Below are 21,848 nucleotides of genomic sequence, written 5' to 3' on the forward strand. Positions count from 1 at the left end.
GCGGCTATTTACACCATTATTTGCACCATACTATAATTTATTATTCTGTTTATTTTATTCTGGTCAGATTTTGCTGGTCAACTTCACGGTCAACCGTGGTCAACTCCCAGCATTTACTGTTTTAGCTTGCGTCTGAAAATGGCACAGCTATAAATGTAGCTCACACATTCACATCATAGTCAAAAACATGCAGCACATGCAATGATCAAATCAAAGCCCCTACCAGCACCACATCCTGCAAGGCCATCAAACACGCTGCCTCACTGTGCTCCATCTTACCCTCCTCAGAGCAATCGCTCTAGAAGAGAGGCAAATAAAGAACATAAAACAGCTGTGATAAAGAGGCAATAACTGACGTTTATTAATGATCATGAACATTGAACAGGGAAAGCGTCAAATTATCCCATACAATTATAATTTCCCTTGGGTATGAGTTAGACTTTGTAAGCTACATATATATCAAGAACAATTTAAATAATTAAGTAAATCCAGGGTACACAGTCTGTAATCTGGCCATACAAAGTATGGAGGAACATGGACTAACACCTTCCAATTGGTTCCTATTGAGGCACTAAGTGACTATCAATTAACTGCAACTAGCTATGTTGTGGTTATTTTTCCAACCATGATAATTAAGATGTCCTTACAGACGGTTACACAAAGACCAGGGCAAGCTGTACTGCCAGCAGGATCCAACCAAAACAGCATCCACACACACACACACAAGAAAATATACAATAACAGCATTGGCCAGCTAGAAAGAGTCTTCTGTCGCTTTATCCCTGTCAAACACTCCCTAGGACATCATGTGGAATTGTCTTTCAGTGATGAGACTCAAACACTGAAAAAAGAATTCTCTTCTCATCCATACACACACGCAGGTACCCATACACACGGTCGAAATGTTTGGAACATTGGTGAAGCATAATCAACAGATTAAGCCCTCGACAATTGCATAAAAAATGTGTATGAAACAGTGACATAGAGGTTAATCATCATGATTATAGATGTTTTACTTCTAATGTTGTTATGCTCAAAGACGACAAAAATCCAAATCCAGCTGACAGAGAGAAACATTATACAGACCCAGATCAGGAAAGAAACATTTACCAGAAAACAAACAAACATCAGTTCTTCATTTAGTTTTAAATGGACTTCTGGGGAGATGTTCTTCGCATCTAAGAACCATAGAGATGTGACCCCCTGATGATAAGATAATAATACTTTGAAAATACACAGAAATTCCTTTAGCTACTCTTCACTCTCTCTCCAGTTGTTTTCAAACTTTGTTGTGCAGCACTATAACGATTGTATCCTTTGATGGTCCCCACTTGTAAGTCGCTTTGAATAAACGAGTCTGCTGCTAAATAAAGTGTAAATTTGAATAAATTCAGACCACACTATGTTAACAATCAACTTTTCTCTTTTTCATGTAGCGGCCATCCGGATTCTAAAAGCTACCTTGGTGGGTGAACTGAATGTGGCCCCTAGGGGAATAAGGGAATAAGGCCAATACCTTGGAGAAGTGGACATGTCCGTCGTTGGTCGCAAGGCCATAGTGGGCCTGTGGGTGGAAAGACCCCAGGCCTCCATGCCAGGCCCTGTGAGCCTCCCGCTCGCGGCGCAATACATGCCCGTCGTAGACCTCCAGATCCTGGGGAGCCACCAGCGACCGCACCTCCGACATCATGGACAACTGGAACAAACAGCTTCCTGATAAAAATCTGCCCATGGAAACAATAAACCCACAAAGACTGACCAGCCAGAGGTCCATCAGGATTGATTTTGAGAATTTCCGTCAAGTTTTCGCTTGGTCCAGTCCTATTCACACAGACGTACAACCATCCCGGCATCGCCAATAACTGGGGATGGTTTGTTTAGGTATGATGTTAGCGATAGTTTGTTCAGGTATTATGTTAGAAATGGTTAAGTGTAGGTATGATGTTAGCGATAGTTAGTTCAGGTATTATGTTAGAAATGGTTAAGTGTAGGTATGATGTTAGCGATAGTTAGTTCAGGTATTATGTTAGAAATGGTTAAGTGTAGGTATGATGTTAGCGATAGTTAGTTCAGGTATTATGTTAGAAATGGTTAAGTGTAGGTATGATGTAAGCGATAGTTAGTTCAGGTATTATGTTAGAAATGGTTAAGTGTAGGTATGATGTTAGCGATAGTTAGTTCAGGTATTATGTTAGAAATGGTTAAGTGTAGGTATGATGTTAGCGATAGTTAGTTCAGGTATTATGTTAGAAATGGTTAAGTGTAGGTATAATGTTAGCGATAGTTAGTTCAGGTATTATGTTAGAAATGGTTAAGTGTAGGTATGATGTTAGCGATAGTTAGTTCAGGTATTATGTTAGAAATGGTTAAGTGTAGGTATAATGTTAGCGATAGTTAGTTCAGGTATTATGTTAGAAATGGTTAAGTGTAGGTATGATGTTAGCGATAGTTAGTTCAGGTATTATGTTAGAAATGGTTAAGTGTAGGTATAATGTTAGCGATAGTTAGTTCAGGTATTATGTTAGAAATGGTTAAGTGTAGGTATGATGTTAGCGATAGTTAGTTCAGGTATTATGTTAGAAATGGTTAAGTGTAGGTATGATGTTAGCGATAGTTAGTTCAGGTATTATGTTAGAAATGGTTAAGTGTAGGTATGATGTTAGCGATAGTTAGTTCAGGTATTATGTTAGAAATGGTTAAGTGTAGGTATGATGTTAGCGATAGTTAGTTCAGGTATTATGTTAGAAATGGTTAAGTGTAGGTATGATGTTAGCGATAGTTAGTTCAGGTATTATGTTAGAAATGGTTAAGTGTAGGTATGATGTTAGCGATAGTTAGTTCAGGTATTATGTTAGAAATGGTTAAGTGTAGGTATGATGTTAGCGATAGTTAGTTCAGGTATTATGTTAGAAATGGTTAAGTGTAGGTATGATGTTAGCGATAGTTAGTTCAGGTATTATGTTAGAAATGGTTAAGTGTAGGTATGATGTTAGCGATAGTTAGTTCAGGTATTATGTTAGAAATGGTTAAGTGTAGGTATGATGTTAGCGATAGTTAGTTCAGGTATTATGTTAGAAATGGTTAAGTGTAGGTATGATGTTAGCGATAGTTAGTTCAGGTATTATGTTAGAAATGGTTCAGTGTAGGTATGATGTTAGCGATAGTTAGTTCAGGTATTATGTTAGAAATGGTTCAGTGTAGGTATGATGTCAGAGATGGTTAGTTTAGGTATTATGTTAGAGACGGTTAAGTGTAGGTATGATGTCAGAGATGGATAAGTGTAGGCATAAGGACAGAGATCATTGTCTCTGTCCTTATGCCTACATAAGGACAGAGGTTAAGAGGTTAATGTTAACCTCTTTAGTGTGAGGCTAAAGAGAGTTAAACATGGGCATCAGGTTTCCGGTTGCTTGGGTTAGTGTTGGCGTACCTTTGCGTGAGTGTTGAAGAGCTCAAACAGGGCCATGGTGAGCGGCTCCACCCCTATGTGTCCATTGTGGTACTCCTGGAGGTAGTAGGCCATGGTCTGTCTCTCCAGGTCCGTCAGGAGGAGGTAGGCCTGCTGCTCCAGACTCACCTGGGGACCCGGGGGCCCCAGAGCCCTACACGCTGAGGGCTAGGAGGACCAGGGCGTGGGGGGGGGGGGGGGTGATCGGATGCATGGATGAGCGGGCGGAGGATGGATGAATGGATGGGTGGGTGGAGGACGAGTGGAGGATGGACGGGTGGATGTAAAGATGGGTTAAAGGATTGATTGATGATGGATTGGTGGATGGATCAAAGGATGGGTGGATGAATGAAAAGAAAAATGGAGAGGCAGAGGAAGGTTAGGAACAAAGAGAAGACACAAGTTACTTCCACACACATATTTTCACAATAAACGGCCTTGGTTCCTTTCCATTTTTTCAATTATCTGACAGGAAAAAGTTTGATGGCGCAAAAGAACGGCGCCACTTCAAACCCTTGGGATTTCCCACTCTGTTACCTTTGGCTCAACTGGTTTTCAGCTGCTCCGAAAACCCAGCGTAAAGCCCAAATATAAACTCCCTGCTGGGGCCGGCCAATTGTTTTGCACTAAAAGTGCAAACAATTGGAGTTCTGTGGGAATTTTGGGAATCAAATAAACAACTCATCGACTGGAGAGAAAAAGTCAACACATAAATGCATGATGCTCCCTTTTGGTGGAGTCGGTAATGATGGAATAAAACACTGGTGATGAATGGGACAACAAATCCATAAATAAGCATTCCTCAAGCCAGCGCAAGAGGAGCAAAAAAAAAAGGTTAAGAATCCTCAGGCAGACGAAGATCAGGAAGAAGCGCAGACACGGAGATGGAGGCTTAATAATTACAAATCCCATGACCCCATTTGCTGGGCGCATTGAGAAATCAATGCTTAATAATACTGTAGGATGGGGACCAGACGCTGACCCGTGAGGGTGGACAGAGCTGAATTCACCTTTTCCAATGTGCCATCAGGCTGGGAGAGACTGCAGTGCTGAGCGTTATCGGATAACACGCAGTCAGCTCAGTTGTGGTCCCTCCCCACTACCGAAACATAATTCCTGATAGCTTCCTCTGAGGTGTATGCATCAGTCCGTGGAGCGAGTAGAAGATGAAGACGAGAAGAAGAAGAATCGATTCGCCACTATTGGAAATCCTTTCCCTTTCTCACAGAACTGACGCACTCGCAGCCAAATCCATGTAACTGAATCGGACATCTCTTCCTTGGAAGCAGGTTCTCTCTGTGGGATGTGAACGCATGCAGAAGATGCAGGGTTTGAAACCACCAGATGTGATGTTGCTTCATCGTTACAAGCCATGTTTAAATGTACCCATTCACAAGAGGAGATGTGGGAGTGTCCACCCAGATGTATGATGGATACATGGACCTACCAGTTGGTATAGTCCCCCTGGGGAGGATCTATGGACATAGACAAGGACCAGACTATGGACCAGTCGGTATATACAATCAGATGCACTTGTCCATTCATGAAAAATCACGAGAACAGCACCATACACAATGTATATATATATATATATATATATATATATATATATATATATATATATATATATATACATACACATATATATTGTGCTTAGTGCTGTTGTCATGATTGAATCACAGTGTTTTGATCCTTCGTAAGCCACTTTTTTCCGAAAATTAAATTCGAACCCAGAAACAACTTTATCCCGTGTAAGGGCTGATTAACCTCAAAGTCAATAGAATGAATGGGATTGGATGATGTTAAAATGCAATTCCTTTAAGAAGAACATCCAGGGCACACATCCCCTCTTGGACCATCTGCCGTGTCACCCCTCGTTACAACCGACCAGGGGTTCTCTCTGCGCAGAGCAGAGCAGAGCTTCGACGCACTCTGCCTCCCAAAGTAGAACCATTTCCTCTGCGATAGAATCTGACAGGGCGCTTTTGGAGCCACCCAGGCACATTCTACTAAGGACATAAGTGGAGGAGGAGAAAGGGAGGGAGAGGGGGGGGCGGGGTGGCGGCAATAGCAATCTCTGCTTCGAGGTACGTGCCAAACGGGAGGCAGAGGCAGCTTCCCCGGTCCGGCGAGTTTGGCGCCCATCCCCCCCGCACAACCCCCTTCCACCCCTTCCACCCCCCTTTCTGCAGTGACCTTCTCCTTCGGCTCCGGAGCGTCTGGCAGAAGACTGCGACATTGGACTCAATGCGGTAACGCTGAGAGGACACCCAGGGGGGGGGGGGGTTCCTGCTTGAACCGGACCCCGCCTCTCCCCCCTGTTTTTCCTAACGAGATGGTGGAGTTCTGGTTGCCATCTCCCCGGGGTACAAGTCACACATAAGCTCTCTTTAAAATGCAGTCCCTTCCTTTTTATTGTTATTCGCCATCTTGTTTCTCAAATGCTAGCTGGGGGGAATTCAGCACTCAGTTCCCCTCCCACCCAGCTTGAATTTCAAACCAAGTTGGAACCAAGATGACCGCGAGGTTAATAAGATCCACTGCGTCCCACAAGAATTGCAATAATGCATTGCAGTTTTATTGGAATTCTGCGCCCTGTGCTGACCCTTTGTCCTGGCCGAGAGAGGCCCCAGGTTGGGTGCCAGTGTAGCAATGTCATCTGTACAGGCCACCTAGGTGGTGGTGGCTTCTTACTGGGCTCCTCCAAACCCCGGACGCAGGGTATAGTGTTTGTGGGGATGGCTGGTTTAACACGTGTGTGCACGTATTACTCAACGCACAAAAGCCTCACCTGGCACAAGTCAGACTGATTAGACTCTGTGTGAGTATGCACACCTGTTTTGCATTGAGTGCGTTGCTTAAAACCAGCCATCCACCACACAGTGAACCTCCTCATGACGCAACCTGTATTTAACCTTATTTGACCTTTCATTTTGACCAGGAATTCTTTAATGCATTGTTCCTATTTGCATATATCATGTGTTTCTGAGTCTGTTCATATTTTATCTCAGAGCACAGATTTGTTTTGTATTTATAAGATGAGATAATACTTAATTAGGGTGCCACTGCAGCTAATACAGTGTACACTGTATTATATTGTGTATAGGTGTACACATATGATTAGTCACAGTAACTTAAAAAACATTTGACTGGTAACATGTCATATTTGAGCTCATTAATCGCACGTTGTTGTAAGTTCTGGCAGCAAAATACGTTTGTGTCCCGACCACTTTATATCAGCAGAGGGTGACACAGTGAGTGCTCCTCACACACATCTTTGAGATCCACTCAGGCTCCTTCAAAGGTTTATCCGAGTCTTTCCCGCAGGCTCCCAGCGTTAAAGGAAGATTGTGCGGAGATAGGGGGTGTTGTTAATTATTTCAACAACTGCCAGATGAAAAATAAGCCAAGAATACTTGAGGCTCCCCACATCCACAACCCCTCCATCCATCCATTCCTTCCTTTCTTGCTTTAGCGCTTTCCTTTTGAAATGTGAATAGTTGCTACGTTGATGAATCTAAATCGATGAACAAAAATGTAATTCTCTGCTGTGTTTTTATAGATCTGCTGGTTAATGTTAATTGGAGTCGCTTGTCTGAAGTGACTTATCGCTGCTGTACCATGGTATTCTTTTGCTATGGAAATGTAAGCATTTTCCATACATCTCCTTGATCGCCATTACATGGGAATTCAACCAGCACTTACTTCTAAAGTCTTAGCAAACGTGTGTCTCTGCGTTAGTGTCTCTGTGTGTGTCTGTAGTATGTGGCACACACTGGAAGGGGTCGGTTGGGGTTAATCCCAACCTATCAGAAATCTGTCAGCTCCGAGACCCACTCAGACAGTACTCAGCTCACTCACATACACGGACACAAACGCATGTGTACGTACACACACACACACACACACACACAGACCGACACTTCAAACACACACACACACACACACACATAGACTGACACTTCAAACACACACACACACACACACACACACATAGACCGACACTTCAAACACACACACACACACACACATAGACCGACACTTCAAACACACACACACACACATAGACCGACACTTCAAACACACACACACACACACACACACACAGACCGACACTTCAAACACACACACACACACATAGACCGACACTTCAAACACACACACACACACACACAGACCGACACTTCAAACACACACACAGACCGACACTTCAAACACACACACACACACACACAGACCGACACTTCAAACACACACACATAGACCGACACTTCAAACACACACACACACACACACACACACACACACACACACACACACACACACACACACACACACACACACACACACACACACACACACACACACACACACACACACACACACACACACACACACACACATCCTCTAAGGCTGCCTTCCAAGAACACACACTTCTTCTGGGCCTCTTGCATTTCAGTGGTCATCAGTCACCCGGAGCACAAACCCTGTGTTTACACTACTGTTTTCAGCCCCTGCGTCTCAGCGCCTCTGCTGATACACCAAGGAGGAGTTAAAGAGAACAACAATCTTCGCTTTCTCCATCGACAACCCTCGATTTTCTCCCGACCAGGAATGAAGTTAACCCCACACACACTCAAACTCTCCCTTGGTATTACAAACTTCGAGGTGGGTCGACGCTACTTAGCATTGACGCGTTGAGTCTTCCTCTGTTGTTAATGGAGTCTCTGGATGAGTGAGAGAGTGTTATAGGTTGCAAACGTAAACAATATTAGATATTAAAATATTCATCCCATTCGAGCCGCTGTGCTTATAACAGAGCGAGTAGAAGGCTGGGAGGAGGGTGTGCACAGCATATGATAAGACAGGGAAGCAGTGGTTTAAAACAGCTGCCATCTCCTGCTACTGAAGTCTCAGCCAGCCAGCTGGGAGTAGACGCTAGCAAAAAGACCGCCTGCGGAGACGGAAAGGGCCGCTTCAAGGCTAGCCATGAGGTAAACTGATAATATGGTGAGTTTACAGAGGGGAAACCTGCATGCTTGGCATTCAGGTCCCTGAATAGAAAGTTTGGATTGAAGTACCGAGGCACATTTCACCTACCTATTGGACAATCTCTTGTTGATTTGAAGTAGCGCATGAACATCACCAAGGCCACCTGGACACACACATTCTGCGGTGATTCGAGCGGGCGATCACAGCATCGGCTGTTTACTCCTGACTTTTAGCAACATGCTTGGACCTGGCATAGGGTGTTCTACTTCCAGCCAAATGGTTTCGGTTTCACACCCTGATAGTCTGACTGTATCACTAGGTAAAATACCCTAACCCCTACCTGCTCCTAGCTTCTTGCTGAATTCACTGGATGTCGCTTTGGATTCTGTCAAAATAAGTTTCCGTTCCTTCTTTTGTCTGTTAGTTATGTTACGTTTGTAACCCGTCTGCTTACTGCTTGCCTCCTTTTCAAACGTTGGCTCTTTCTTTGTATCTCGTGGTTGTTTATTCTGATATTATTATTCCGATCACCGCCGGTTGTGAGAAATGTCCGTCGCATTACGGCAAGCGAGGCCTCACCCAAGTTAAACATCTTGTGTGTGTTTGTCTTGGACTGAAAGGTACGGCTCATCGTTCAGTGCGATGCGTTCTAAAGAGCAGCGCCTGGCAGGCCGTATATCTTCTCCTCAATGCGTGAAGATGAATGGCTGACGAGAGGAGGAAATGAACATCAAAAAGATGGAGTGGAGTGGAACACAGTCTTCATAGTATGTAAGAGGGCTGGGTTTTGTCTCACCTTCGCTAGTGCTGCGGTGCTCTGGGCCGAGGTGGGTCTGAGGGAAAAAAAGAAACATGCTACAATCAGTATTATTTTACTAATATATTTGTCTAATTATGATTGACTGAAATTTTTGTTGCGTCTGCAACCTATAGTTAACCTATTCTACCTATAGCAATAGTTCTGAATGGTTGGAATTGATCGCAGGGTTGGGTTCCATTCGCTTTTTCTAGCATTTCTGAGTTTGGGTTCCCTTTCCTATAGTTTCCCCCACTATAATCCACAGGGTACTGTGACTTATTCATGTGTAAAGACATCGGTTTTAGAATCATAAAGCAAAATGAAGCCTTACGGCTGGAATTGTATTTATAATGCAACAACCAAAACACAGTGAAGGGGAAATTAGAATCACAATGGGATACAATGATAATGATCAAATTTAACTTTACATTCAATATAATACAGACGTTCCCACCATTCATAAATCATGAATGCCGAGTTGCAAGTTCAAAGCCGTTCTAGAACACCTCATGCAGAATGGAGGTGTTGGCCACTGTTATGCTGAGTGGCCATATTGTAGCCTTTCCAAGACACTGCAGAGGAAATGCATACCTGGCACTGTCCTCAATGAGGTCCTCCTTCATTATGTCTTTAGAGCGAGAGCTGGCAAACATAGAGGTTGGGCAGGGAGGGGTTTATGGAAGAGAGAGGGGCAAGAAAGAGAGATAGAGGCATGTGGTGAGCGAGAGAAAGAGGGAGAGAGAATGAGAGAGGTAAGGGGAATGGGTGATAGACTGAGAGAAAGATAGAGGGGGGAAAAGGGAGAGAAAAAGGGAGAGAAAGAGAGGGTAGTGACAGGGGTACAGAAAGGTAGAGAGCGTTAGAGATAGAAAAAGAGCAGTAGAGAAATAAAGAGAGAGAGAAAGAAAGAAAGAAAGAAAGAAAGAAAGAAAGAAAGAAAGAAAGAAAGAAAGAAAGAAAGAAAGAAAGAAAGAAAGAAAGGGCTAGAGAAAGCAAGAGAGAGAGAAAGAGAGAGTTAGAGGAAAAGACAGAGAGAGAGAGAGAGAGAGACAAAGACAAAGACAAAGACAGAGAGAGAGAGAGAGAGAGAGAGAGAGAGAGAGAAAGAGAGAGAGAGAGGTCTCTGTCTCCTCATCAGCATAATAAAGCGGGGTGTTATGATCCATCTGTAACTGCAACGCTGGACCTTTATGATCCAGTTAAGAATAACTCCAGCCTTTAATCCAGATCTTCCTAGCGTATCAACAATGGCTAAAGATTAATGCAGCGGGTCCACTCAGATGGTGTCCATGTGCAAGATAATGCTCAAATGAATCACGCAAGGTTGTGGGTTGAAATACCTCTCTGGGACTGGCAATTTGGCAGAGGAAGCATCAAACCATAAAAATACAAAACGACCCTCTGTTGGAGCATTATGGTCACTTTATCGTAACCCTAATGAACATTATATCCTCCTCAACATCCCAGGAAGCAGGGAACCCTCTTCATCGTTCCTTCTTAAGGTTGCTTCCCTCCAAGGAGGTGTCCTTGTGCTCCGAAAACCGACCTGTACACACCCCCTTTTTGCCAGACGTGGACCTACACATGTGCGAAGACATGCAACCTCTCTCTGCAGAGAGTGTGCTGACCGCTGATTGGTTGAGTAGCAGGGAAGGGCGAGTGGGGCTTTGTTTTGCCAGACCGACAGCCAGATTAACGCGAAGGAACTCGGTGACATTGAGACCCTGTATTCTCAGCTTCAGGGGGGTTATTACAGAATGTGTCACTGAGGTGTGATGCCGGGCTATACTAATAAAGTTGGGGCGTTCTCACCGGACCACCGGGGCGGCGCCGGGACCGCCCGCGCCGGCGATGACGTCGGGGCTCCGTCCGCCGCTGTTGGCTACTGTCATAGCGGCAGCAGTTGCCATGGCGACGGCGTCGGGGCCCTCGGCGGCGGCGGGGTTGCTGATCCAGCGGGTGTGGTCGACGGCGGTACGCGCGTGCGGCAGGCGTCCGACGGCGCGCACCCGGACGCGCAGACGGACGCACGTCTTCAGGATGTGGACCGCCTCGTCGTGGGAGATGGCCACGAAGCCCCGCCCGTTCACCTCAAGGATCTGATCGCCCACCTGCACCGGGGGGAGGGAGGGAGAGAGAGAGAGAGAGAGAGAGAGAGAGAGAGAGAGAGAGAGAGAGAGAGAGAGAGAGAGAGAGAGAGAGAGAGAGAGAGAGAGAGAGAGAGAGAGAGAGAGAGAGAGAGAGAGAGAGAGAGAGAGAGAGAGAGAGAGAGAGATATTTGACAACCGTAACTACAATGCTATCACTTTTCTGATGTATTATAGTCTGAGCCCAATACTTTTTCACTGTATATCTGTCAACCTACCATTTAAGTTTCCATTGTTTTGTATGCTTTGAATTTCATTGTTTCTAGTTTTCATTATAAATGTACGATTTCCATATCAATACAGCTTGTCTAAAGAGGCAGTATAGAGAGATAGGGACTCAATATGGTTACTTATTAGAAGTAAGCATGAGGACAATGGAAACTCACAAGAATTGGAGCAGCTACAAAAAAGGTTGTTGTGCTGCAACATTTGATGAATAAATAAACGTCCGTTATGCCTTTACAGACACAACGCTGAGGAGAGAAGAATACCATGTAGGCCTAGTATAGGACTGTAGGTGGAAATCGAACCTGCCTTCACTACAAGGCATAGCTTCAGCCACCATGGGAAAGTGAAAATACAGGAGATCCTTCTAAAAATCACAAACGGCCCTGCGTTCTGTTATTGGGATCACTATCATTTTCATCGTCAAAGTTTACGCTCTGCTATCATCATCAGAAACACACACAGTCCTCCTGATTACTATTGTGTTGTGTTTTGTTAGTGTTCTCACATCGTTTCCTTTCTGCTCCAATCAATAGCTCTATACCTTCCTTGATACAATCTCACGACAACATTTCCAAACCACAGAGGAGAACGCTCTTAAACATGTTGCAACTGGCAATCATTATCTTGGATAAGAGAACAAGGACATGAGGCAATAGGCTACTTATTTCTGCTAGTAAGTCGGCAGTGAAATATCCTGCTGTTGTAAAGTCTTCCTCCTCTGATTGAGCTAGAGGCCTATTTATTGAATCCCAATAAAAGGTTTTCTTTTATTTCTCTTCAAGAACTAGGCTACCCCCCCCCCCCCCCCCTTCACACACACAAACAAACACACATGCAGGCAGACACACACAAACACACGCAGACACACACGTTCTCTCTCTCTCTCACACACACACACACACACACACACACACACACACACACACACACACACACACACACACACACACACACACACACACACACACACACACACACACACACACACACACACACACACACACACACACACACACGCTTAACTTTTCAACTTCAAAATCCAATGGCGCATAACAACCGAGGACAAAGCCCAACTCTCAGGAGAAACCTTTATCGTCACACAGGTACACACCTAACACAAATGCACACAAGTATGCACAAACACGTGCAGCAGAGGGTGCTGACAGGTTAATTACGCTGTTAGACAGCAGAGGTAGGGTTAGGGAACGGGTGGGGTTATACACTGCATTAGTACCGGGTTTAACTTTGCTTAAAGGTGTCTGTCTTTGTTTGATACTAATATTATGAAACGGTCGTAATGCTCAGTACACAGTGTCTGTTTCTACGTATTCTCTGGTTTGGTAAATTATTAACATATTTTAAAACTTCACTCAAGTCGTAGTCCAGTTAAAAATTGGTGGATACATTTAATACCCTTTGTGTAGCAGGGTTAACGCTTCTGCTGGGCTTCGAGGAATAATCCAGTCACAGGTTTTAAAATAAATTTGTATTTTGCTGTTTAACACCAAACAAAAAAAAAAAAAAAACAGCTGTCTCCGGAATTAAAATGAACACAGAAATAACGCTATGCTGAGTATACAACTCCTTTTCAGGAAGCTAGCTGGGAGCCTTGTGTTCTGACCCAGCCTTACCGCAAGAGAGAGCACACATGATTAGACAGCATGAAGTAACTTCCCGTAATCATGCAGCTGAGTCTGATCCCTGGGTGGTACACACCTGTCAGCCCCCTTACAGATGACCCCTTACCACGCCCGCTATTCCCTCACACTATGTGTCCTTCTCCCATTGCCCCTTTTGAGTGTACCGAGTAAAACCATGTCTTGCTGATTTCCCATTTCCAGTTTATATGTGCTGAGCTGTGACTAGTCGTAGCCCAGAAAATAAGTTGGTGAACTATTATAGGCCAATCAACATATTTTTACCTTTTATGTATTCTTATCTTCCTTCAGTTCTTACCACCTTTTAGTGGTTTTACTTTCATCACTGCAAACTAACCATGGATGTATTTTCTTGCACCAAATGCATGACTCCAATGCATTGTGGATGAAATACACCACTGGAGTGCCCATCGTTGTTGACACGCTCCCTTAGCCCTCCCAAGGTTGCCCTCAGTTATTCATACAAATGGAATGTCACTTATGATGGCGGCAGGTTCCCCCAAGGGCAAGTGCCAAGGAGAAGTCAACCAGGGCAAGTTGAACGACTAATGGAACGCAGCCCAAGCCCAGGGCTCCGGTCGAATAGTCTTTTTGCTCTGGGGGGTTATTAGATGACATTGAATTGACCCAGAAGTTTCTAAGTGGCGGCCATGATAAGGGCTATTCTTAGGAACGAAAAGCTGCTTTGAGGCTTTCCTTCTTATCACCTTTAGCATAGGGTACACTGTTCCATCCTTTCTGAAAAGGAAAGGGAACAATGCTATCGCACTGTTCCTTGCAGCAGCAACATTTAAAGTGACGCACCATTCAGCCACTCCCGAAGAAAAACATGAAAACATCCAGTGTCAAATAATTACAGAGCATACTGCAGAAGTGCAGTTAGAATCTCTGAACAACGGGGGTCGTCTTTTTCTTGTCAAGTCCTTCCGAATTCTCTCTGACTGAGTTCAGATATACGACATTTAGGAGCAGGTAGGGGGTTAGGCAGGGAATACAGGGACGGGTCGTCAAGGTACAGGGAGGGGTTGGCTTGTGAATCCAGAGACAGGTTACGAAGGAGCACGGAGGGGTAAGACGGTGAATGCAGAGACCGCAGGGCGTTCAGGAGCAGAGGGAAGCTGGGCAGTGAATACAGAGACGGGGCTCTGAGGAGAAGTCGGGGGGTAAATGGGCTGTGTTCACGCATGGTCGAGGACCGTTAGGGACGGACCTCGTAAAATCTCTGGAGCCTCCATGGCTGTAACTGACCTCGACTTCCTGTTCCTCCGACACTTCATTCCCCCTCGCCACCTTCTGAGGGCACTGCCAGAGAGCCCGGCTGACCCTCTGTCTAAGCGCCTCGACGCTGTTTTGCGTCTCGTTTTGATCCCGTGGGCGGTGGCCAGCGTGATAAAGTCCTCCACGCACACTCCCCCACACCCAGGGGCGGGGGAGTGCTTCAGTGGGGGGGGGGGGGGGGGGTGAAGGAGATTTAATGTGCAGATTCACACGGCTGAGGAGAGCAGGAACACCCTCACCAACTCACCACGCTCTACAGTCAGTCAGTCAGTCAGTCAGTCAGTCAGTCTCTCTGTGCTCCACCCTCTCTCTCTCTCTCTCTCTCTCTCTCTCTCTCTCTCTCTCTCTCTCTCTCTCTCTCTCTCTCTCTCTCTCTCTCTCTCTCTCTCTCTCTCTCTCTCTCTCTCTCTCTCTCTCTCTCTCTCTCTCTCTCTCTCCTCTCTCTCTCTGCTCCACCCTCACTCTCCCCCTTCTGTCCTCCTCTCACTCCCAATCTTTCCTCTCTCTCCCCCCCCCTCTCTCTACCACACTCCCACGGCCCCCCCCCACACTCACGGCTCTCTCCCCTCTCTTCCCTGAGAAAGGGTCATCCCTGTTTGTGACGGTGCTGCTAAAGACAGTGACCAAAGCGCCTGAATTAATGTGAACTGAATCAGTCACAGTGGGTCTGACCGTTCCTGAGTGTGTGTGACTGTGCGCTGCAGGAGTTATTCCTCTTGGTTAATATTCTTTTTTATCCATCTTTGTTCCCACACTTCCTCTGTAGTTCAGACAATCCTGCTGGATATCAAAGTTTCATGCCTCACTGTTATTTCTCTGAATCTGGAAGACCAGTGAAGTTTACTAGTGAAGTGGGTAGCGTGGTGAATCAGGTCCCGAAATCTCCTCCATTTTCAGAAGAAGAGGAGGTTAGAAGATCAGATGTGCAGTATGATAAGCTAGCAAGCTGAAGCTAAAGGTTTTACCCTCTACTATTACTCTTACTTTGCCTCGGTAGAGAGAGGAGAGGAGAGGAGAGGAGAGGAGAGGAGAGGAGAGGAGAGGAGAGGAGATAAGAGGCCATTTTAGAATCAAAACACACCACTGAAAACTACTTGAAGTAATAAAAGAATATCGCCTGGCGGACAAAATCCGGATCTACCCGGATATAACCCGGTCAACTCTCTAATCCAACATGAAAAGAGCTGCTAAGCCAGGCTGCTTTCATGTATGTTTAACCTCGTGGCACTAGAATAACAGATATTTTACTTTCCAACAGACAGGGCTTTGACTTTAGCGTTCAAAGCGTAAAGAGAGATCAAATGAGTCCGTCTCCACAGAAAAAGTCACCCACAGCGACTGTCAATTATTCATGAACTTATCTGATGAATATTGAAGTCTGTATTTTTGTAATGCTGAATTTAGCACAAATCTGAATGCAAGCAGGAAAAGGTGAAAATGGGCCCTGCATTTGTCTGTGGTGTGTACCTAATAATTCATAATTAATTATCCTTCATATTTAGACGCAATGCTCGCGTCTATTTTGTAATGCCTCGCATTACAAAACATAATAAAATAAAACATGCCCACAATGTACTTTTTCTCACCGCCCAATGAAACTTTTAAACATGATTGAGTGAGTGAGTGAGTGATTGATTGATTGATTGAGTGTGTTTGTATGGTTACATTTGTCAGCCAATTCATTCTCAAATTGAAGTATTCCTGATTCAACATTTCAATAGGTAGGTAGAATGATACTGTCAAGATATTACAGTATTAGTACAAACACGATGCACAAGTCATGCTTGTGTTTGTTTGTGTCCTTGTGCCAGAAGGAGTGTTTGTGTGCGTGTTTGTATCCCTGTGGCCAGTGTGTGTGTGCGTGTGTTTGTGTGTGTGTCCGCAGGCCAGTGTGTGTTTGTGTGCCTGCGTGCATATGTGCGTGTTTGTATCCCTGTGGCCTGTGTGTGTGTGTTTTATGTGTGTGTGTGTCTGTGGCATTGTGTGTGTCTGTGTGTGTGTGTGTGTGTGTGTGTGTGTGTGTGTGTGTGTGTGTGTGTGTGTGTGTGTGTGTGTGTCCACATGGCAGCCACAGAGGAATAGTCTGGAGGGTTTATAAGAGAGAGGAATGGAGGATGACAGCGGGTGGGGGGGGGGGGGGGGGGGGGGTTTGTCATGTCTACTGTATCCGTTTTCATCCTACTCTTCCTCTCTCCCCCTCTTCCTCTCTTTCACTCTCTCTAGCTCTCCCCCTCTCTCTCCTCTCTCCATCTTCTGTCTCCTTGAGCTTTCTCCGTCAGCAAGCCATCAGCGTGACGAGGCAATCCTCCACGGAGCTCTCTCACTCTCGCTCTCCCTCTCTCTCGCCCTCACCTATCCCTCTGTTCTTCCATCATACCCTGTCTCCCTTCGTCTCTCTCCCTCACGAGGGAGGGACGACCATAAAAACAAGTTTTATCACAATTTTGTAAGAAACAAAACGAGAACCAGAGCTTAACTTGGCCTTGTGCAGGAACCTCGGCCATGTGTTTCTATAGTGATGAGACTGGGCTTTAGGATGTTTTTACTGTGCTATTGTGTTTCTGTGTTTCAGTGTGTTTGGACAATGCTTGTACAATGTTTTCAGTATGTTTCCAGTCTGTTTCTATTGTGTGTCTACCATATTTCTGATGTATTTCCTTCTGCTATATTTTCGGGGTTTTAATTTTGTTTACATTATGTTTCCATTATGTTTCTACTATGTTTCTATATGTTTCAGTGTGTTTCAGTCATATTGTAAGGTATTCTGCAACTGCTTCTAGTGTGCATCTGCTATGTTTCTATTATATTTTTTAGAGTGATTCTACTATATTGATACCTTTTTTCTATTAGTTCCGACTGTGTTTCTAGTGTGTTTCTAAAGTGATTCCAGTGTGTTTCTTGTGTAATTTTACAGTGTCTCTGGCGTGTTTCTCTCTCGCTGGACTAATTGGTTTGTGATGTCAACACCGTAAATAGAACACATTGTTTGATCCCCACTCGGGTGGGAGAGGTGAGATCATCCACGCATCTCCTCTATCTGTTTACTGGTCGGATCATCCTCCGCCACTGCCCCCGGGCGGGAGAGAGAATAGCACAGAGTAGAAATGGCCGCTTGTTGAAGAAGAGAACATTTTGTCTCTCTGAAAGGAGTCGTTACTAGAAAGACTTTTCAGGCTTTCATTAGTGAGAGGAAAGAATTAGCTTGGAGGCTAATAGAGAGAGAAAGAGGGAGAGGGAGAGGCAAGAGAGAGAGAGAGAGAGAGAGAGAGAGAGAGAGACAGAGAGAGAGAGGGAGAGCGAGAGCAAGAGAGAGAGAGAGAGAACGCAAATCCTGAGTGGTAACACCTAATATCTCATTAATATCTCATTGTATCGCAACAGCATTTAAAGTACTAAATCCTAACTCAATATATTACATATCAATACGTTTTAAAGTTTTCCTTAAAATCTCCATCCTACCTCAATCCTATCTCAATGTTACGCCATCAATATCCATAAAAAAGCGCAACCACAGAATCCAGGAATTTATCCATCTATTCTAAAAATATCATTTGGATACAGTTACCGTGCATGTATTTCCAGAACAAATATATGCACAAGTCTTTTTTCCCCAACCCAATATCGTTACTACTTTTTAATACAGAGAATACGTTCGGGCCACCAGCCAACATAGAAATTACCCACATTCTTATGTAAACCTTGGGATGCTTTTATGAAACACACCACTGTTGAATCTTCCTCAGCGGGTGTTAACATTCACTCTACCAATATAAACATGGCACCAGCATCTGTTCAGATGATAACCGCATTATTTTAACAATGTACTGTGCAACAACAACACAGTGGAATCCAATGTAATCTAATCTAAATGGCTCAGTTCATGTTCAATTGGATCTGCATAGTGCTTAATCACGGCTCCAGTCTCGAAGGGCTTAACAGTCCACATTATACAATCCTCCTAACCCTGAGCCTCTAAAGCCTTCATGGAAGGCCTCCCCAAACCCGGAGGTTAGAAACATTGAGAAGCAACACAGAAGACGGATCCTTCCTGCCAGGACGATAAGGAGTGTGAGAGCTAACATAACGAAAATACGACATAAATTAAACAGACATAAACATGTTTGAAATGAACATTGTGTCTGCGGTGCCTTGTGTTGTCTAGCCGTGGAAGAAGAAGAAGAAGAAGAAGAAGAAGAAGAAAAGAAAAAGAAAAAGAAAAAGAAGAAGAAGAAGAAGAAGAAGAAGAAGAAAAAGAAGAAGAAGAAGAAGGAAAAGAAGAAGAAGAAGAAGAAGAAGGAAAAGAAGAAGAAGAAGAAGAAGGAAAAGAAGAAGAAGAAGAAGAAGAAGGAAAAGAAGAAGAAGAAGAAGAAGGAAAAGAAGAAGAAGAAGGAAAAGAAGAAGAAGAAGAAAATAACCCCCCACCCCCTGGTCTCGTCACTATCCCTACTTTCGAAGCCTCCATCCCCAGGTGTTCTCTCCCCTGTGGGAGATGGGATCACCTGGGAACAATGTGGGCGGGGTGTGGAGGCGGCGGTGTGGAGGCGGGGGCCAGCCCGGGCGTACCTTCAGTTCCCCGGCGTCCGCAGCAGAGCCCGGGTCCACCCCCGTGATGAAGATCCCCAGGCCGTACTCCGCCCCGCCACGGATCATCAGGCCCAGGGAGCGGCCATCGTCCATGTTCAAGGTCACCTGCAGGAGAGGGGGGAGGAGGAGGAGGAGGGGGAGGAGGAGGAGGGGGAGGAGGAGGAGGAGGAGGTGGAGGAGGAGGAGGAGGAGCAGGAGGAGGATGATGTGAAGGTCATGTTTAATAACTATTTAGTCACTTAGCAGACACTTTTAGCCAAAGAGACGAACAGTACATTTCCATTTAGATGCAGATCTGGCGGGTTCGTACATATATAATTTCCTCCTTCCATTTATGATGTGTGTCTTCTCTTGAATGCAGAACATTTAGAAAAAATATTATTTTGAAATGCAGGACCGGACTGCAATGGAGTTTTGGCACGAGACCACTACCTGGAATCTCATGTGCTTGGAAATGATTTGTTATTTGTTTAAAAATACAGAAAGGCAAAATAAATTGAAAGTGTTGCCCCATCGTTTCTCAAAGTGACAGGAAGATTTGGAGAGGCTAGCGTGCTAGTGCACTTAGCTTAAATTCATAATGCAGATTGTTAGCATATTGCAGAACAACTGGCAACTCTCTGGTTCCTTCTGAGAAAAGATTTACATCTTCTGCATCCTGTGAGGCAACAAATCATGACCCCTCAGGTCTATAACCACTGACAGGCATTAAACTCCCCTGGCCTTACCTGCTTTCTACTGCCTATAAGCTGTTTACCTCCCACCTCATTCATCCCAATATAAACTGCTACAGCCACAGTCACTTTATGGACATCCTCATTCTAGTCCTTATATCTTAACACACTCTGTTTTTACACAGCAAATTGGTGGTTTGGGACTGAGGAAGTTTGCAAAGAGTGTCCAGAGATGAGGGTGTCGAAGCATATGACTTTCAACGTTTCTTGGCTCTGATAAAATCGTTCCAGCCGAGTCAGCCGAAAATCATGTCTTTGGAAAGATTCTTCCACGGCCAAGAAATGTTTTTTTCAGGGTGCTGATTTCAGGGGGATGTCTATGATGATTGCTATCACACAGTGTGTGTTAGCAGTCCCGTAAACACCGAAGTTTGTCCTCGAAATCCTTTCAAGAGCAGCTTGTTGGTCGCACACAGATAGCGGGTCCCGGATGGAAGCTCCTGACGCGTTGAGGTAGAAAACATCGAGCCCTGAAATAGGGTTGCCAGTCTGATTGGTTTAACCAACAGAGGGCTAAAAAACGGTTTTGCCTCAGCGGAAGTATCGACCCAGGCGAAAACCGCGGACTGAGGGCCGGCGTCTAACAAGTGATGGACAGTGATGACCGGGGCAAACACGACGGCACACTGCACACCGGTTTGTGTTGTGCGCGGGGGTCTATCGCCTATGATCCCATACCTGTACTTCAGCAGGTTCACACTCAATTAGATCTTGAGACTCAGCCACTTTCTATCATTGGAAGAGGTTATCCCCGCTGAACAAAGACGACAAGATAGCTTGACCACTTAGCGCTAACGTTAGATGCACTCCACTGGTCAGACACACCCTACCCCCCCCCCCCCCCCCCTGATGAGATGCCATATACACTTTGTTCTCTCTCTCTCTCTCTCTCTCTCTCTCTCTCTCAGAACCCATCTGTCATCATTGTCGTGGTCAGAAAAAAGGTACAAAAAATCCAAAGCAGTTATTTAAAAAGAACTAGGAGAGCCAAACCCATACAGGGACATTAACATCCTATTGGCCGACAGGATGACCAGGTCAGCTGCCTTGATCCCGTTGGGAGTATTATATAGTAAAAGATAAATGATTCAATCTAAAAAGGCTCAAACAATAACAGGACCAATCGTCACTCGGGGGAGGGAGTTCCAGTTCATGAAAAACAGAGAGGAATTAAATCCGATGGAAGTAAAAAAACAAAAATATCAGCCACCAAGGTAAGTGTTGCAACCGGAGGATCGTCACTCTGATTGGCTGTGTGGCTATTTGGAGGGTCTCACTAGGCCAGCAGCTATGGGGTTCAGCTCTCCTTTAAAATAAACACACTACCAACTTCAAAAACGATTGAACATTGATGAACAAAATCTAAAGACATTGAAACAATCCACTTTGGAGCGGTGTGTGGCCTACCGTCCTCTCCTCCACGCTGCGGGGGGGCCTGGTGCCGTCGGGCCCCGGGCCGGGGTCCGGCTGGTCCGGGGCGGAGGGGGAGACACGCAGCGGCCCTGGGGGTCCACCCAGCTGTAGATGTGGTTGGTGATGTAGCCCCCGGGGACACGACCCACCGAGCACACAGACATGGCCAGCGTCTTGCTCCCTTTCAGCACCTGGGGGCCATAGGGAGGACCGTTGATGGATGACGGTGGGGATGATTGTGTGTTTTTTCCTCGGAGTTGCCATGGAGATGGGCAACGGAAGGGACGTTGCGAACAAGGTGAATTGGAATAAAAGTTTAGATTAATTAATGAAGCGGTGGGCCTCCTTCTTTTTCAATACTTGTAATACGTGCCATTCATCAAATTCATCAAAGCGCACACACACACACGTACACACACCTCTTAATGATTAGTGGTTTTGCCGTGTGCCGCGAGAAAAAGTTGTGTAAAGAGAGAGAAGGAGAGAAAGAAGGAGAGAGGAGAGGAGAGAGAGAGAGAGAGAGAGAGAGAGAGAGAGAGAGAGAGAGAGAGACGGAGAGAGAGAGAG

The 21,848-nt window shown here is 45.1% G+C and overlaps 1 protein-coding gene across 1 annotated transcript in view; it reads right to left on the reverse strand.

Annotated features, from left to right (window-relative positions):
• whrnb (whirlin b) overlaps positions 1 to 21,842 on the reverse strand; it is a 28,597-nt gene extending 6,755 nt beyond the window's left edge. The window contains exons 1-7 of the mRNA XM_060053971.1: positions 21,276 to 21,842; positions 19,114 to 19,239; positions 11,052 to 11,350; positions 9,237 to 9,273; positions 3,431 to 3,616; positions 1,517 to 1,696; positions 224 to 298 (exon numbers count right to left, since the gene is read on the reverse strand). Of these exons, the coding sequence (XP_059909954.1) occupies positions 224 to 298; positions 1,517 to 1,696; positions 3,431 to 3,616; positions 9,237 to 9,273; positions 11,052 to 11,350; positions 19,114 to 19,239; positions 21,276 to 21,545 (1,173 nt within the window). The 5' untranslated portion in view covers positions 21,546 to 21,842. The remainder of the gene's footprint in view (positions 1 to 223; positions 299 to 1,516; positions 1,697 to 3,430; positions 3,617 to 9,236; positions 9,274 to 11,051; positions 11,351 to 19,113; positions 19,240 to 21,275) is intronic.
• Between the last annotated feature and the right edge of the window lie 6 nt (positions 21,843 to 21,848).

This window comes from Gadus macrocephalus, chromosome 6, assembly GCF_031168955.1.
Source record: "Gadus macrocephalus chromosome 6, ASM3116895v1".
In the NCBI taxonomy this organism is placed as follows: Eukaryota; Metazoa; Chordata; class Actinopteri; order Gadiformes; family Gadidae; genus Gadus; species Gadus macrocephalus.